This window comes from Bombus impatiens, unplaced genomic scaffold (genome assembly GCF_000188095.3).
Source record: "Bombus impatiens unplaced genomic scaffold, BIMP_2.2 scf_0733, whole genome shotgun sequence".
In the NCBI taxonomy this organism is placed as follows: domain Eukaryota; kingdom Metazoa; phylum Arthropoda; class Insecta; order Hymenoptera; family Apidae; genus Bombus; species Bombus impatiens.
In genome coordinates, this window is record NT_177152.1 from 375,917 (window position 1) to 395,607 (window position 19,691).

Consider the following 19,691-nt stretch of genomic DNA (forward strand, 5'->3'; position numbering starts at 1 on the left):
TAGATGCCATTGATGTTTTTTATTACGAAAAATACAAAATATAAATTAAAAAACGTATTCTACAATTAAATAATCTAAGCTAGGTTATTAAATTGTTAAAGATACCTATAAAAGTTTAAAATAAGGCAAGGTTAATCACAACCATCATCAATAAGACAAGACATTCGCCAGTAACAATCAAACAACAATAGCAAGTATAATCCACCGCTATAACCAAAAAATAAAACAAATATAAGAAGAAGTTCAGAATGCTAAAGTTTAACTATCGTAAATTGTAAGCACAAAAAGATGTTAATATATTGTAGTAACGAAAAAACAGATTTTGATTTACATAATTTTTTATTAAAATCAACAAGTATACTAATATTATTAAATTATATAACATTATATTATATAAAATATATATAAATTATATATACATTACATAATAAAAAATTCTTTTTAATTTCATTAAATTTTGTAGTTACTGCTATGTGTATATAAAAAATAAATGCATACATATATTTTCGAATGATACGTGTATTGATTCAAAAGACTATCATGGATTGAAGATTGTAAATGTAATTTAATAGACACTTTAAGCCCACGAAGTGGGCTTCGTTTGATTCATGTATGTGTTGCATTAAACATCAATATATCACTATTTGCAAAAAATACCTGCTCTTAACTGATCAATGTACCAGCAAATGCACTAAAAAGCAATACCAAGCCATCAGAAATAATAGATAACTTTTATTAAAACTAATATAAAAGTCTTACGAAACAGGAGAGACAATAAACTCATAATTCGCTAAAAAAGAAAACAAACAAGAACTATCATACCATTGAGATTTCACCGACAGTCGGCAATGCGTTGTAATCGGTTTGACGATTTGTTAGGATCATGCCGCCAAGGAGAAGGCGCTGCAGACTATGTCGAGCATGTCGAGCGCCCAGATAGTATCAGCTGGGAGTGCGATACACAACAAGATGCCCCCCGCCCTCGTGGGGCCCCTTGCCCTTCATGCTTCCACCCCTGTCTCCTATCCCGGAGCGGTAAGTCCCGATCACGGAGCACCCCTTGGAACAAATTTTTTTTCTGTTTGAACAGTCTATTTTTTCTGTTTACATATTACGCAACCAGAAAAATACTCCAGAGAAAAAAAGTAAAAAAAGGAGCCACGAGCTTTGGGGTGAGACGACGAGACACGCTTGCTCGACACGATACGTAAAGAGAGAAAGATTCAACTAAAAACCACAAATTTCTTTTCTTTTTTTACACTAGCACTAAACTGAGGATGTTTATGCAAATTCGCGTTTTATTAATTTAGTTAAGGAAATGGAAACTAAGCAGAAATTTTTAGCAAGGATATACTATACAAAAGTATACTTTGGATATTTTATATATTTTTGCATATTATGTGCATTCTGTGTATTTTTGCAACACTGAATTTTTCATAAATGCATAAACATTCGCAAACTAATCATCACTATACTGCGGATTTTTGTACAAATTTATATCTTTGTAAATGTAAAAAGAAAGATAGATGTTCTAAATATTTATTTCGAATATTTTATATATTAATTATATGCTGCTATACATTATGTACTTTTAAATTTTCCGCCCATGCATAAACATCCGCAGGCTATTTATTCATCTATATCACTACGATGGTTAAGTCAATCATAATTTTCAAGGTGGAGATGTATTACTTGTATACATAGAAAAGAGGTAACACGGAAGTTGATTTAGAAAGTAAAATGTGTTCCTGATCAACGACGCTCGCGATCTCTCGATCATCTCTTGCCCCTCGTAATCGCTTTTATTTTTCGTTGGACGAACGATCGGTGTCTCGTCGTCTTGAGGATGTAAACTTTAATTGCTATCACATACACTATCAGTTTGGCTTCTTCTTTGACATCGTATCTGTTTTCTTTTCATTCTAACCGCTTCGCCCTGTAACCGTCTCTAATCCGCTTGCGAGAGACCGATCACACACGTGTGATTTTGTTTAAACTCACTTCACCTGCTTTTTTTTAAATATCTCGTGGATGACATGTACATACACATAATAGAAGAAAATACTCTCGTATTTGTTCTCCGATCTTTCTGCTTCAATATCCAGGAATTACCCGTTCAAACATCTCTGAAATTATTATTAATCAATTATTGTCAATTCATACAATAATGCTTATTCAAAAACATACTTTGTTTCTTTTATCTCTGGAAGATTTGACCAATCATTATTTCAAATTTATCTCGTTCCTCAAATATAAATTTGTATAACAATTCATTTTATTGTATGATGATTCTCAAAAAACATGCTTGATAAAAGTATAAAAAGTGAAATTCTATAGAAACGATGCAAATAACCTCTTCACTTTTTCTAAATTTAATTCTTTAGTTCCTTAATTTTCATTTTTACATATACATCTACACACAAGTACACAATTACAATTTCTATCTTTATCTCTTATCCAGTCGGCTGCTGTTCTTCCTAATCTTCTTCTCATTTGCCTTGCTATCGTCACTTAAAAAAAGAAGAACATTACAGGACAGTAATATTAGCGGACTGTAAGAGGACAGTATTTACGCGACTTTGAAATTACCATCTCCACCTTCGATTACTCTCCTTATTATTCTTCCTGCTCTCTCTCTCTCTCTCTCTCTCTCTCTCTCTCTCTCTCTCTCTCTCTCTCTCTCAAGCTTGTGCGAAAAGAACTAACCATCCTCATATAAATGGAACCCCCTTGCTCTCTGCTGCTACGCCCCTGGGGGCCCTTGTTGTGTATTGTTCAATTTGTCCGTTGCTCTATCTTTTTTACGTATGTATATCACCTGGGCATATATACACATACATATACGAGTGTGCATATTGTATATGAAATTTTTGGACATTAATTACCTGTTGTGAGGCGTCGTTGTGTCTTACCAAACTGTCTTTCTCTCTTCACGTAATACAGTTACTATTTATATATTATATCCTTCATTGTTATGCGCGTACGTTTCTCTTATACATATATTTTTTTATTTTTTTGTAATTTAATTTTTCGTGCATTTAGTATTATGTTCATTTCTTTTGATAAATTTTTCTGTGCCCTATTGCAAAGTGTGACGATGACTGCTCACCCAAGGGCTCGATGGCTTACAAAGAAAAATGAAATCTCTTCCTGCTATTACATTTCGGAACCTACAAACTGCATTGTTTGATATGTTCAATTGATATTTCTAATTAGTGGATCATAAGTTACGCTAGCGAGCATGTAAATAGAGAAAGCTATGCCAAATTTAAAACTGACTAACCAATAAGATTTGTACTAAAAGAATTGTGAAATACATGAAAAGATATATACTTAATGCAAGGAAGAAAAGTTCATTTAAACTCTCAAAACTGTACAGTTGTAAACCTATCAATTAAGATTGATTATTTCGATTACTGTGGTAGTTCCAATGTTGATTTAGTTTGTAGCTATTATTCAGAATAGGAATTTAAAAAATTTCCATATACGTGTATAGTACTTTAAAAGCTACAAGAAATATATTTAAAAATTCTGTATTATTAGAAAAACATAGAAAAAGCTCATCATAATATTTATAATTAGTAAGCATTTATTTGCAATTAATAAGTTTCTTATTTACACGCTCGTCACTATATGCTTCCAATAAACAGTATGCATTATTGGTTGACAACAACTGTTCAGAAATTTTTTTATATATACATAAATATATTTGCACATCAGTGTTCATTTTATTTTAACATTTGTATATCAAAGATTTATATGTATGAATTAATATTAAATATATTGCGATGAGATTGTAAAATACAAAAAGTAACCAAAAATTCAAAATATTTAGAAAGAAATACTTTTTATATATATAAAGCTTGAGTTATGATCCACGGATCGAAAATACTTTCCTAGAAAGTTGAACGTGTTGAACATGTTAAATATACGTATAGTAAAATTTATCTTGCAAAAGTCTTGCAAAAGATGCAAAAGCATCACAATACAGCATTAGAAACTGGAAGATACATCATTTTCTCTTTCAAGATCAACAACTAACATGTTCGAAGCTATTTTAGTTTCGTGAAATTAAGAAGTCATGGAATATATAGTATATATACAATTGGTATGGGAAGTATTTGTCATATTTAGACTACGGATTTTAATATTGTTATGAGAAATATGTAAAATGCAAATAATTTATAAAAATGCATAAAATGTTCAGAATATAGTAATTTCTATAATATTCACTAAATAAGACAACTTTCTATCTAAATTTTATTTTCTTAATTATATTCATAAACATCTGAATAGACAGGAAAATCCGCAGTCTACTCATATGTAGAGGTACCTAGAACCAAAGGGATGCAAGTGACATTTCCTTGTATATCGAAAAAGTTGAGTTTGAAATTCAAAGCTATTAAAAAAATTCCACGTAAGGTCATGAAAATGAAATTACATTTAATGCTTGATATATAGTATACACAAATTTCTAACGAATTGCATCTTTTAGTTTATGCGTAATATAAATTATTTGCATCCCTTTGATACGAACTTATTTCGATATTATTTGTTTAACAGATAATTTTTCTAGTTGAATTATTTAAATTATTTACAATATTATATTTAACGATTTAACTAACTATTTCTGTTCTTAATTCGAAAATGTCAAAAGTAGCACTTGCATCTCTTTGGTTCTAGTGCTTCATATTTCAATCGAGGCATTTTCAATAACCTGTTCTTTTCTGAAGGAATGTTCCTTAATATGATTTCAAATACAAGAATTGAAAAGTTTAGGGTGGTTTTATAATTATGGAAGACAATGCAGTAAAAATGATAAAATCTAGTGCAGACAAGCAGTTTGCGTCAACGCGTCACGCGTTGCAGCAATTTGCCACAACGTTTACGAGTCCAATTTTTCTTTCAATTTACAAGAGCGTTTTGCGTTAATTTGCCACAGCATTTTGCGTTTACTTTCAGATTGTATATTTGTTTAGTTAGAATTTATCCATGGATACGGTAATTCATTATTAAGAATTATTAGAAATTGCGTTTTCTTTATATGTGTTGTTTAAGACTATATTAGTCTATGACAAGGAGAAAATATTGAATACATTCCTTTATTACTGACATGAGGGAAAATTTTGTAATTATTTTCATATGACCCCAAAATCTTTTGATGAATTAAGTGCAAAAAGTAATATAATAGCCACAAACCGCTCGTGTAAAAAGATTGAGTTATATAAATTAATATAAAGCAATATACTGTCGAGTGTCAGCATTTCGTTCGTGGCCAAGCAGCACGAACATCTGTATGGTTGGAGGCAAACTCACTGCCTATAGTTGCTGTTCAAAGTTGCATCCCGTGTAAGCTGCTTCATACAAATATATGCTGTTCCAAAAAGTAGCAGCAAATTGCAGCGACACGGCGCAGCGCGACGCAGCGGTAATGCTGACGCAAATCGCTCGTCTGCATCAAGCCTAAGTGTATTCACCTTATATTTTACAAACTACTGTTTCACTAAGAAATGAGAAAGGCAAATAAAATCACATCGTGAAGACGTATTCAAAAATTTTCCCCGTAAACAGTTCATCAATTAGAGTAATATGACCTTTATTTAATAAAGAAAAATAATCGTAAAAATAAAAGTGAATATCTATGTGATTAAAAAAACATAAATATATGCTAATACTAACCGTAACCATCGTAGTGCTTGAATGGCGAGACGCTTGGTAAATTTGTTCAGCGTTACAAAGGGAAAAAAGCAGATGTCCTGTTTTCAGCAATTCTGGCAACCGGGTCTGCAGCCAGGAACGTCACAAGATGTCAAACCGTTTTCGCAGCCGGCGTATACCGGAAAACCAGCGACAGCGGTTTCGAGCGGTGACATGGTCCAGGCTCAACCACCCCCGCCCTGGGAAGGACGTGCCATCGCAACCCATAAGCTTAGGCTTGTAGAGTTCTCGGCCTACATGGAGCAACAGAGAGACCAGGATATTGTAAGTACTCCTGCGCAAAATAAAATGTCCACAAATATTCAGCTTGACTGTCAGATGAATGGTCATTTGCTTCGTACAGAAAGTGGGAAAAAGTACGGATGGTAAAAATGAAAACGAATTAAACTTTCGATTCCTATAATTCAAAATTCCGGTAATTTTTATCTTGAGTGTCGCAAGATAACAAACTTCAAGAATTTATTTTGAAATATATATAAAATACAGTCAGACCTTAATAATTCGAATCTCAAGGTACTTTGAAGAGGTTTTGATTTATCGAATTTTTGGAACAAAAGAAATTTTTTCAAACAAAAACAGCTTATAGAGGAATTCTACAAAGATTAACATTTTCCGAATTGTAGAGTTTCTAGGAAGACAAATTCAACTTTTAAAGGCCAATTATTTACTTAAAAAGATAAATTATAGTTTACGTCGTATAGGATATATGTGAAGAAATACGATTTTTCATCGCAACCTGTACTTACCTATTATCGAATTGTAAAGACAGCAGATTTATAGACGTGCACTTTGACTTGCAAAAGTTAAGCTTCTTAAATTCGAGTTAAACAGGTAAAACATCATACCTAAATGCGTAACAAATAATTCAAGGTAAAGTATGATTATATGTATTTCGATCTGTAAAGGTTTTTGAATTATAGAGGATCCGAGTTAGATTCGACTATATAATTTTTAGAAGTATCAAGGAAAAAATGATTAATTGATTAGAATTTTGTATTTATGTAAGATTATAATACAATATACATGTTGTACGCATAAATAATGTAGATATAAAGATGGATTTTCTAAGAAGCGAAAGTTTGTTTAAACAAATTTTATTCTTTATTTTTTATGTATGTTTCTATAAAGAATAATATCCTGTTCGATAGCGCTACATTTTACATGATATCCTTATGTTATCATTTTTGTATAAAAAGCGTATATAAATATATGTATATATTCGTTGAATAAACAATTTTTCTTGAATTGATATTATTCGTTAGATATTGTTGAACACATGTTGAACGGCAATTACGTTCTTTTGAAATAATATATAAAATGATCTATAGAAACAAAAATATTTGTTGAGGGAAAGAAAAGTTTGGGAAGTTGCTATGATGAAGTCGGACATTTTCGTTGATGTTACAACCTAATAATGCAACTACCAAAGAAATGGAAACGGAATACATAGCGAGAATGATAGTATTATACATATGTAGTATTAAATGTATAAATTCCTTACAATTCAGAATTTCAAACGAAATAATAATTTTCAAATGTTTCTAATAAATTCTTAGATTTACCATATTTTCTACTAAATTATAGCCTTGTAAATGTTCGCAGATTATAGAGATTCAAATTACAGAGATTCCACTGTATTATAAAATAGATAAAATATGACGCTTGTAGGTGCTAATGGGATTTGAAAAATTAAATCCTGTTAAGGTCATTGAATTATTTTGGATTCAATCTTTTTCTTCTTTTGTTTTTTGAATCTTTTAATTTTGGGGCAATTAAAATCGGAGATTTTAAAAAAAGTTGTTAATTCTCCCGTGGATTATACATACCGTACATACATGTTATACATACTATATCATGAATATCTTTTTACATATTACATTACTTTCGTCTATCTTATATATTTTATCCTACATATCTTGGATATTTTTACATATTATACATATACATATACTCTGTACATTTTTGTACATTTAACAGTCAAGTAATAGCTAAATTTAATCAAAAGTAAAATCACCATAGATTCATAAATCAATTATTTATATTTTGATAGAATAATAACAATGTAATTTTAAGGGTAATAAATATTTTATATCATCTTTAAATGTAGCTTTTAAACTAATAAATATAAAACATTTGAGTGAATGAAAAAATGAGCCAGCTTTCATCGTTCATACATACAGATTTATTAGAACTCAAAATTAGAAAAACTTTTTAAAGGAATAAAAATATAATCGAAAAAACCATGATTGAAGAAACAATTAGATAGAAAAAATCTTAAAGACCATGAAAAGCTTACTAGAATAACATATATTACGATAACGTAGATATAATGAACAAACTTCTTATTTTTATAATATTAATCCTTACTTCATTCGATGTTTATAAACGGTTGAGGGAAAAATTTGTAATAGTACTACTTACATACATTGTATTATACTTGTAATCTCTATTTTTCTTTATAGAAAATATATTGTATATTTGAATAAACATGTCAAAAGTGGTTTTATTTATGATAAATGCTTTCGAAACATCACATTTAACGATTTATACATTGATGTATATGTGAAATTAAATAGCAAAACTATTAATTAAATAATATACAAGGTGACTCGATGTACATATTCTGCAAAATAATACTGGTATATTCTATAATTAAAAATAAGAAAGAAATGTTATATAAATATAAACTTATATTGGAAAAAAAATTATATAAGAAAAACAACATATTGTTAACATTGGGAAACATATTAACGATATTTCAATTAACTGTCTTTCATGAAATTAGAATATAGGTGTACATATATCTATGTATAATAAAAAGTGAATTCACACCATTCCTACTTTAACTTTCTTTAATCTTTTTACAACATCTTGGTTGAAACTTTCTGCCGGTATAAAAGAAAAACTATGAAAAGGGTTATACCACTTAAGAAATCGTATATTCAACGTTATATCCAGATTAACGGGAGCTTTTTTCCATCTGTACGAAGTAGTCGCGATAAAGTCAAATAGTTATTCGCTCATTTCGAGTTCTCAAAGTGTCGGCTGATATTTAAAGCGAGACAGAGATTAAATTACCCCCGTTAAATTAATGCTTGGAGTAATTAGGGATAGGCGTTGTTGACCGAAAGTCGCACTTTCATCTCGACGAACAATTCGAATTGTTTTTTTTCCGTGTTTTTCCTTTACAGTACCACAAGCACCTGTTCGTCCACATAGGAGGATCCGCGACTTACGCGGATCCATTGCTAGAGGCTGTTGATGTCAGACAAATATATGACAAGTTCCCAGAAAAAAAGGGCGGCCTGAAGGAACTTTACGACAAGGGACCACAGGCGGCCTTCTTCCTGGTTAAATTCTGGGCTGATCTCAATACGAACATTCAGGACGAGGCTGGAGCCTTCTACGGCGTAACAAGCCAGTAAGTAATGAAATGCTTAATTAATAAAGATCTAAAACAAACCAGGGTCGTCTCCCACGGTAATTTACTAATTGAAGTTCATAAAAACATAATAAGTTGGTACATTTCTTTCATTTTTTGATTTTAATGTCACTTTATGGTTACATAAGAGAATTTTAAGGACATATAATGGCTCATGAAATTATTTGAACTTTTTTGAAAATTGAGATACCTTGAACAGAAATTTAAGATAAATTAAAATAATCTTTTGTTTCCGCTAAAAGAAGACAAATATAGGCGAATGTAATTTTTATTGCGAGTCTTTAATTGTCCCGTTTGTCATTTAATGGAACTTTTAATTTTTCTTGCAGCACGCATTAAATGAAATAAGCAATATCTTTTGTAAAACAAAAGGAAGTGTTTTTCCATGATTAGATTTGAGGTATACATGATAAAAGAAATACAATGAGAACATAGATTAGGACATTAAGAGATGAAACAATTCATTAATATTACAGTTATACGCATTCTACGGAAACAGCTTAAATCTTAGACGGCAATGACATTTATGAACTAATATATAAGATTTTTTTATACACCTTTTATAGTTCTTTTGACACAATTTAGAAAGAACATTCAATTCTCTTTTTACGTAATTTAATTTGATCTAATACGATTCAAATGACACTTTTTGATAAATTTCCATTTGAATTTAACCATTAGTATTCGAAGCTTTATTTGATATATTTTTCTTGGATTTGTACTGTGATTTTGGTTTATGTTTTTTCTGAAATTTAATTACCGACCATCGGCTGTTGTTTTCATTTTATTCTCTATTTCATGGAAAAATTGCACAAAATCTACTCTAATCAGAATAAATCGGTAACATTAATTCCGGGAATTCCTTTCAATACGTTAAATTACGGAATTACGGATACATTGGATTCTACTCAATTTTACATTCAATCGTTACGTTGGTAGTATTGGTCTCTCATTTCGTGTTTGAAGTTGTTTGACCGAGCAGAAGTAAAGTCTCTAATGCGTATATATATGTGTAATTATCTTTATAAATGTCTAAGATAAAAAAAATGTATTTGAACGAATAAACATCAAATAAAGATTTTATCAAAGATTGGGACCAATTTTCCATTTTTTCCAAAATAATTTTTAATTAATTATCAAAAATTACCAAAGGAATCTTCCGCACTGGTCAAACTTGTTTTTTTATAGGTACGAGAGTAACGAGAACATGACGATAACGTGTTCGACCAAAGTCTGCTCTTTCGGAAAACAGGTGGTGGAAAAAGTGGAGACAGAATATGCTAGGTTCGAGAATGGCAGGTTCGTCTATCGTATTAGCCGTTCACCTATGTGCGAGTATATGATCAACTTTATACATAAATTGAAGCACCTGCCGGAAAAGTACATGATGAATAGCGTTCTCGAGAATTTCACCATTCTCCAGGTATGATATGCAATTTCTTACCAGAATATTTTTCTCTTTTCCCAACATATACAATTTTGAAAATTGATAGTTTCGATAATTAGCTATTTAAACACGTATAGTAATTATAAAAAGTATTTGTGCAGCATTGCAATTATTAATGCATTTATATACTTATTAATTCAGTCAAACTATAATAAATTTCGTATCACTTATTGTTAGTAGTAACTTCATATGATTACAAAAATTTCGTACTTAAGAACCTAATAAAAAACGCTTTATTGAAAAATAAAGGTATATACAAATATGTATGTACTATTTGTACATTTTGTAGCTACTGTACATAATCACTTAATCGACTACAAGTGTGAAGTAATTTAAAATATTATCTGTTATTACATACTTTAAATAAATAAATCATTTCCAAGTACAAATACATAATAATTTTAATTAACTCCTTTAAACAAAATAACGAATAATTTTGATTTTAATATTAATTAAAATTTTTTATATTTTTTCCATATGTTTGAGTTATAGACAATATAGGTAAATCTTTTTTACAGCTTAATGGAATTGACAGTTTTGCCATAGTAGAATCAGGAATTATTTCAAATATTATTTCAGAAAATATTTCTTCAAATACAAAATATTAAATAAAATAAGGAATTATTATATTTCACAGCTAGACATATAAGAAGGGAAATTAGACATAAGAGATGTAAAACCGAAAGTTCGTCCAAGCCGAAAGGCACGGGCTAAACAATAATAATAATAAGAATATATTTCACAGCTAAGTAGTAAAATATAACTCGAAGAAAAATCAATTGCTTATTCAAATAAAGTAATACATAATTATTTACTTTTCTAAATGTTGTTTCTAAAATTCTATGCTATACAGAATTTACGTAAATAATTTACGTAAAAATATGGAGTATATTTAATTTTTAAATTATGTGCTCTTTCTGCTGTTTCTAAAAATTAAATATACTGTAGCAGAAAAAATACGCAATTGAAGAATTAAATACATCTAATATACATATATTTTAAATTAAACGTACTAAAGCAGAAAGAAACAATTCTGAGTTCACACTGTGTGTTCTAAATTGTTGTTTAAGCTTTCGGCAGCGATGTGCAAAATCGATCTACTACCCTCTTTTTTTATAAGTATCAAAATGTTCTGATTTCTTATTTTAAATTGCAGGTTGTAACGAACAGGGATACGCAGGAAACTTTATTGTGCACAGCATACGTGTTTGAGGTGTCGACGTCCGAGCACGGTGCACAGCATCACATATACAGATTGATCAAGGATTAGCCTGCTTGAACCTGCTCGCCATGCAGCCATCCACCCCCATCAGTGCCTACCATCACATAAAAAAATTCATCCATACGCGCATACACACGATTATACATAAAAATGTTAACCCTTTAAAGTGTTATGGTTATTTTATACAACCACCAATATTAAGTTCTTTTTATTTCATCCCACATTCGTTTTTTCATCCTTCACCAGGGATATAAATATGATATTTGTAGAATAAATATAATATTCATATCATGCATTGTGTGAATACCAAAATTTGATTTTAATTCACCTACATATGAAATATGTAAATATTTCTAAGATTTTATTTTCTCATTTTTTCTAAATTGTAAATTTTTGTGAAGGTCATTAAAATGTACGCTTCAAGGGGTTAAGCGTGAATACATGATTGTAAACACGCTCTTACTATACATGAGTACATACATTTCGCATCTATGTATAACAGAGTTTCTATCGAAAATGTTCTGTTATTAAATGAAGGGAAAAAATATATATGAAACATATAGAATCATGTGTTTATTCGATGTTTATTTTTACAAACAGAAAGTAGATTGGGCGATTGTTGTATAAATGTACTTTTTTTGCATGATTTTTAATCTTATCATGTAATTTTTAATTCTAATTAGGTGTTGTTTTGTTCAGTATTTCCGAACATTTTCTATAAAACTCCTTAAAGAGAACTTGAAATACACGATACATAAATATATTACACATACATACAGGGATACATGTACACCTTCACACGTTCGAAGTACTGGCCAGCCCGAGCTTGAGTTTGATTCAAAAAGCTGAAAGAAATTGTACTAAAAACAAAAAGAATTGGTACGCGTGTTTTAACGTATCGTGGAAAGGATTTCCTGCTTGTGGTCCGCAGGAAGCGCGTTCCAGATGACGAAATTGTAAATTTTATATTAAAACAGATATAATCATATATATATATATATATAAAATATATATATTTTATGAATATTCCGTCATTCGCTTGCAAACGATCGAATTTGTCGCGATTTTAATAAAAGAGATATAATAAAAGTTAAGTTGAAATTAACGACAATAAATTTGGTATGGAAAAAAATGCGTGTCGGGGATATATAGTGTATGTATACCAAAATGAAGAAGAGAAAAAAATAGAAAAAATACATAAAAAATAAGAATAATATGAGAAACAGACTCTGATCTCGGAAAGGCGTGGTACCAACATAATTTAGTATTATAGTTTTATTATTAAACTAGGAAATAGATCAGACAAGACATCCACACACAGATATACATATATTACATATAAGAATATATATGTTAAATATTAATGCAATGATTACGATTTACATTGTTATAAATGATCGTGTATAAAGTTATCTAAGTGATTTCTAAGTTTTAAACGAAATGGAAGTTGAATAGAGAGATAATGCCATTATGATTTCTTAAGTTTCCTTGCTTACAATTATCATTATAGTTCTCTTTTTCTCTTTTTTTAATTATCCAACCAAGTAAGGTTGAAGAGTAATCATTACAACAGATCTTTTCTTAAGCTTTTTGTTGGTAGAACTGTTTTTTCTTCTTTTTTTTCTTAGCTGTATTACAACTAACGGTAAGAATTTTTTGCTGCAAAGCTTTTTAATCCTCAATGATCAGATGAAAGAAAATAATGATTTTTACTTTTTGGAAGAGTCTTTTAATAAACGCACTTACAGCTGTGCAAACCCACCCACTCTTAGGCAGCGACATTTAGATTAGAGGGATGTGTTTGTATTTCCTGTAATCATTTTATTTCTTACTCTAAAATCTTTCTTCCTTATTCTCCTTTTTTTGTTCTTTTCCTCTTTCTATAGTTCTTACACGAATGACTTTTCTTACTTAGCGTACTTCGTTTGTTTTTATCTTTCTACTACACATTTACTGAAGCGAGTACATCAGATTCTATCGATTGCGCGCACTAGATACGGACGACGTCCATCGAACAGAGATATTCTTCTCTCTAACTTGGTGATACAATCATCTTAATGCTTTTCAATCGGAGAACATTGAAATTAGTTCAAGAGCATAAAAATAAAATCCGATCCTTGAGCGTGATTCTCCAGTTTTTTGATGAACAAGTACTACGTAATAACGTGACTTCATCGCAGCTCTCTAAATTTGAGCGCACTTTCAACAGAGTTCATTCAAAACCTTGTTTATGTTTCGTACTTAATATCATTTCGATGTATGGACCAGAAATGTTTGACATTCAGATTCTGTTTTTCAGTAACGATCACATAAAAGAGTAGAGGACCATATATTAAAAATCCTACAGTTAATTTTATTTAATCACATCTCTCACAGAGACTACACATATTGTGAATGCACAGGAATCTTTTTTTCGTATTCTTTAATCTGATCAATTCCTTGTTCTGAAACAGGACTTGCCTATGGAGCAGTGAATATTAAGATAATACAGAAACAAATTATGTATACTTTTAAGGAAATAATTAATACTTACTGTATTCTTTACTTTAATTAATTTTTACGCAACAAGTGGCAATGTATTTTGATCTCTCTTTTAGTCAGAAATATGTCACTTTTTATTCGGGATGAGAATTAAATTCGCTAAGTGATTGACTGAATAACGAAGGAACTTACATATTTAAATAATAATATATGTGGCTTTCGTTCAGTAACTGGCAGCTTTCACAATTTTCGCAGTTTTTACTTATTGTTACCTTTTTTTTGTAATAATTCATTGTAAGATTCGTTTTTACGTATTATATCTATAAATTGTAATTTTGCGCTAAATTGTGTCTATATTAAGGCGGAGTTGGAACCATTAATATAATTTCGGAAATCGTGACTGATTTCAAATTTGATTGTTAGTTTTTGTTACTAATAATTATTAATATTTGAAGAGTATTTATATAGAAAAACATAAAATGGAAGAATATGAAACGAAAATAATAATACATTGCGATGAGAATGAATTTGTTGATGTTAATTAAATAAAGAAACATTTGATGGTTCTAACTCGACCCGAAATAAATCGTTATTATTAAAAAAGCAAGGAATTATGCAATATATTTAGAAGATACTCAAATATCGTTTTGGTTATGCGAATTTTTACTTTAACAAAAAAGGAAAATTACGAGGAAAAAAGGGAGGAGTTTGAAATCGCAAAAAAGAAGCACCGACACTAATATTATTAACATTAACGAATAATGATTTTAAAATAAGCGAATTACATTTATAAGGAAAGATTATAAAAATATATATTTATCTATGTCTTCTGTGAAGATAGAAAATAGCACTCTCTCACTCTATATTGATGATATCAGATAAAAAGGAAAAAAATTGAAATCCATAAAGATAAAAAACGCAGAAGTAGATTAGGAAGGAAATGAAAGGATTTGCACTGTACACAATACATGATACGATCGATGACAAACCGACGAAATTTGTTAAATATCTTTGTACATATTTACATAAAAAAGAAATCATCAAAAGAAAAAGTTCCAGTGATTACGTTTTGTGTACTGCATAAAATACTTTGACGAGAACAAAAAATTCATTTATTGTAAACCGTAAAATCTTTTGAAATTAAAAAAAGGTGTAGTAGTTTTTCGTCAGTATTTTCATAGAGACTCGTGTGTAAAAATTATTTGTTTATGGTAATTTGTTTAGTCATTAAAAATTACAGTAATAAAATAGTCGAAATATTAATGTTTTTAAATAAATATTGATAATGTATTAAATAAATATTGATTTGAAAATAATTCAATTTTTTTAATTTTAACTTTACGAAATTACTATCTCTATGAAAACATCGACTATGATTCTTATAATAGCTAAATTATTTACAAAAATAGGAAACTCACTGATCTATTTGCAATTTATATTCTTCATATCCTGGAACTGCCATATCAAAGAATTGAGCTTGATTATAAAAATGATTAAATGAAGTAATGATCAGAAAGAATGGGATCTACCTGTATATTATCATAAATAAAACGAAACGAGGATCAAAGTAGTTGATTTAACAAGTAAATAAAGAACGAAATGATATATCATTAAATTAGAGGTTTAAAAATATAATAGAATTCAGTATATGTACAGTATTTGAAAAACATGTTTATAATTTGTATGGAAAATAAATAATTGATATAAAAAGAAATTCTATTTCTTTAACTACCCTTTTAAGTAATTTAGTCAACAAAATCTGTTTTGTTTTACATCCTATAATATTTTACAATTTACAATTATATCTTTTTAGTAATTCCATTCATTTTATTTTAATTCACGTTCCATTACATGTATAATTTTGAATAAAAATTAATATATTTTTTATCATTTAAATTAATTTCAAATTTTTTTCTTAAAAGTTATACAGATATTGCATAAGCAATTATGAAAAATTCCTGCTCTTTAGCAGGTAAATTATGTTTATTTATCGATTAAATGTATTTTTCCGAAAAAAATTAATATATATGTCGTCAATTAAATGACTTTTTAGTTTTTTATTGAATACATTTGTATTTTTGTACAATAAAATTATGCAAATATTTTCTGTAAGAAGACCCGCTAATTTATATGAACTATAATTTAAATAAGTACACATGTACACAGATATCTCTATATACATAGAATTATGAAAATCTTTTAAATCTTTTTCTTACATTTGATTTCATATTATATATTATTTACATTTGTAATTTACTATTAATATGATCTGATTCCGAATTTTGGATTAAGTAACGGTGAAATCAGATTTTTTGGAAGATCCACGTGCATTATTTTTGTAAAATCTCCGAAAGTAAACTTTTAATAGAATGACCACCATAAATTTGGAAAATTTCCACAAAAGAGCAACCGAGGCGGTAAAGTACATTATTGATTTGTATTTGCTGTTTAAGAATTTAACAAAATTTGCGAAATGTAATCTTTGAAGTTGTCATTTAACTATATAGGTTATAAAGTTTACATATGTACATTGCAGGAAACAGAAATAGCTCTTTTAAGGAAAGAAATTGAATTTTTACGACAAAATGTCACAACTAATAATTTTATGATAAATTCTGTGCCTATAGATGAATATGTAAAATTAGAACAAGAAAATATTAAATTAAAATACAGAGTGGCTATCCTAAAGAGGGTCTGTTTTATCTAAAATACTTCTAATAATTTTATGACTTTCATTTTATTGTGAACAAAATAATGATCCATTCTTGTTTGATCTTAACAGACTGTCAAAGCTGAAAGAGCAAAGTTAGGAAACAAATTGAAAATGACAGAGAACAATGTAATCAGTATATATGATACGCTATCTAATTTATTTAAGGAAGCAATCTCAGTTGCATATCCTGATGTTTGTGACCCTCCAGTAATTATAACATCTAGTAATAATCCAAAATTTGGAGATTACCAATGTAACAGTGCCATGCCACTTTCTAAACAACTCAATAACAATGGTAAGAGACATCGTACAAATATTGATATATAATAATGTCAATATTAAATTTGAATATATTGGGTATATTGATATACTTATTTTTATATTTTTACAGAAATTCGAACAAAGCCGCAAGATGTTGCAAAGAACATTATGTCAAAAGTGGAAGAATCAAGCTTAATCTCCAAGTTGGAAGTCAATGGTGCAGGTTTCATAAATATATATTTAAAAAGGGAATTTGCACAATCAACCTTAAACACATTAGTAAAAAATGGGGAAGCATTTCCACCATATACAAAAAAACAAAAAGTAATTGTAGATTTCTCTAGTCCCAATATCGCTAAAGAAATGCATGTTGGACATTTAAGATCTACCATAATTGGAGATAGCATCGCAAGATTGTTAGAATTTTTAGGACACGATGTATTGAGAATAAATCATATTGGTGACTGGGGTACTCAATTTGGAATGTTGATAGCGCATCTTCAAGATAAGTTCCCTGATTATTTATCTATCTCTCCACCTATTACGGATCTTCAAGTAATTCTAAATACATTTTTATTTTACAATTAGCTCTATGTATATTATAATTGTAAAGAACTATTTTAATAAATTATTATAAAATTTGTAGAGTTTTTATAAGGAATCAAAGACGAGATTTGATGGAGATGAAGAATTTAAAAAGCGCGCTTACAACTGTGTTGTTAAGTTGCAAGCATTTGATTCTGATATGATAAAAGCATGGCAACTAATTTGTGATGTTTCCAGAAAAGGTAAAACAATCGAAGCGAAAATTAAAAAACTGGAATATTTATAACTGTAATGTAAAATACCTATGTTTTAAATATAGAATTCGAGAAGATATACACTCGTCTAGATATCAAGTTGATAGAAAGAGGGGAATCTTTTTATCAAAAGCATATGGAAGCTATAGTAAAAGACTTAGAAGCGAAAGGGCTATTAGAAGAAGATGAAGGACGAAAAGTAATGTGGAGCAAAGAGAACAATGAAATTCCTCTGACCATTGTAAAATCCGATGGTGGTTTTACTTATGATACGTCAGACATGGCGGCTATTAAGCAACGTATAGAAGAAGAAAAAGCAGATTGGGTATATTTTGCATATATTTCAATATTATATTTTAGTAAAATATATTATTTTTATATCTGTGTCTATTCTATTTATATATAGGTAATATATGTAACAGATGCTGGTCAATCTATGCATTTTCAAGTATTAAAGAACTGTGCTAAGCGAGCAAGTATTATAGAAAGTCGTCATAGAATAGACCACGTTGGATTTGGTGTAGTTCTTGGCAATGATAAAAAGAAATTTAAAACTAGATCTGGAGATACAGTAAAATTAAGTGATTTACTTGATGAAGGTAATTTACTTTCTAAAGTTATGAAACCTTATAAAATATTCATCATGTTATAGTTAGGACAATTTTTTCACATCCCTATTTATTATTTAAGGTTTGAAGAGAGCATTAGAGAAACTGATAGAAAAGGAACGTGACAAAGTACTTACGGAAGAAGAATTAAAAATTGCTCAAGAATCTATTGCTTATGGGTGCATAAAGTATGCAGACTTATCGCACAACAGAAATCACGAATACGTATTTTCTTTTGATAAAATGTTGGAAGATAAAGGCAATACTGCAGTGTACTTGCTATATGCTTTAACAAGAATACGTTCTATTGCAAGGGCTGCTAATATTTCGCAGGAAAAATTACGTAAAATAGCAGAGGATACTCCAATTTCACTAGAACACGAGAAGGAGTGGAAGTTAGCCAAAGTATTAATTAAATTTCCTGATGTACTAATAAAAATTACAAACAATTTATATTTGCATCACCTCTGCGAGTATTGTTACGAGATTTCATGCGCTTTTTCGGAATTTTATGATAACTGTTATTGCGTTGAAAAAAACGAACTTGGGGAGATAGTGAACGTGAATATCGGCCGTATTTTATTAACAGAAGCTACTGCAATTATAATGGAAAAATGTTTTTCGATACTAGGCTTAAAATCAGTTACACGTATGTAAGCATATTTATATAAACGTATAATGTGGAATAACAATAAAATCTGTATTGTTTATAAAGAACTGTGAAGTAAAATTAATACCATTTATGCTTCTTAAAATATGTTTTATAAATATAAATAAATTAAATACGATAAATAAAACCTTTTATTTACTAAAAACTTATTTGTTTTCATATTTATTGAAGATTGGTGTTTATTCTAATATACTATCTTTTACTTTCATTTTATGAAACTAATTCTTAAATATATAAAAATCTTGCATTTTTATATAAATTTTACCGCGCTGTAAATTTTAACGTGTAGCTAAATTTTCTTTCTGTTAATACGTAATGTAAAATGTTAT

General features: G+C 29.1%; 2 protein-coding genes across 12 annotated transcripts in view; both read left to right on the top strand.

The window, feature by feature from the left end:
• Window positions 1-16,024, top strand: part of LOC100741755 (protein scalloped) — a 345,993-nt gene extending 329,969 nt beyond the window's left edge. For 9 of the 11 annotated variants that reach the window (XM_024370314.2, XM_033322929.1, XM_033322930.1 and 6 more), the window contains 5 exons: window positions 880-1,035; window positions 5,767-5,982; window positions 8,910-9,139; window positions 10,349-10,583; window positions 11,764-11,899. In XM_024370314.2, the coding sequence (XP_024226082.1) occupies window positions 880-1,035; window positions 5,767-5,982; window positions 8,910-9,139; window positions 10,349-10,583; window positions 11,764-11,877 (951 nt within the window). In that variant the 3' untranslated portion in view covers window positions 11,878-11,899. Of the gene's footprint in view, window positions 1-879; window positions 1,036-5,766; window positions 5,983-8,909; window positions 9,140-10,348; window positions 10,584-11,763 lie in introns of all 11 variants that reach the window. The other 2 variants (XM_003492431.4, XM_033322932.1) reach the window with 2 other exon arrangements.
• A 459-nt stretch (window positions 16,025-16,483) lies between these two features.
• On the top strand, window positions 16,484-19,409 carry LOC100741872 (arginine--tRNA ligase, cytoplasmic). Its single transcript, XM_003492432.4, has 8 exons — window positions 16,484-16,727; window positions 16,847-17,002; window positions 17,093-17,318; window positions 17,415-17,839; window positions 17,931-18,072; window positions 18,150-18,409; window positions 18,491-18,683; window positions 18,775-19,409. Exons 1-8 carry the CDS (start codon window positions 16,680-16,682, stop codon window positions 19,347-19,349), a joined length of 2,025 nt encoding a protein of 674 aa, XP_003492480.1. The 5' UTR covers window positions 16,484-16,679; the 3' UTR covers window positions 19,350-19,409.
• The last annotated feature ends 282 nt before the right edge of the window (window positions 19,410-19,691 follow it).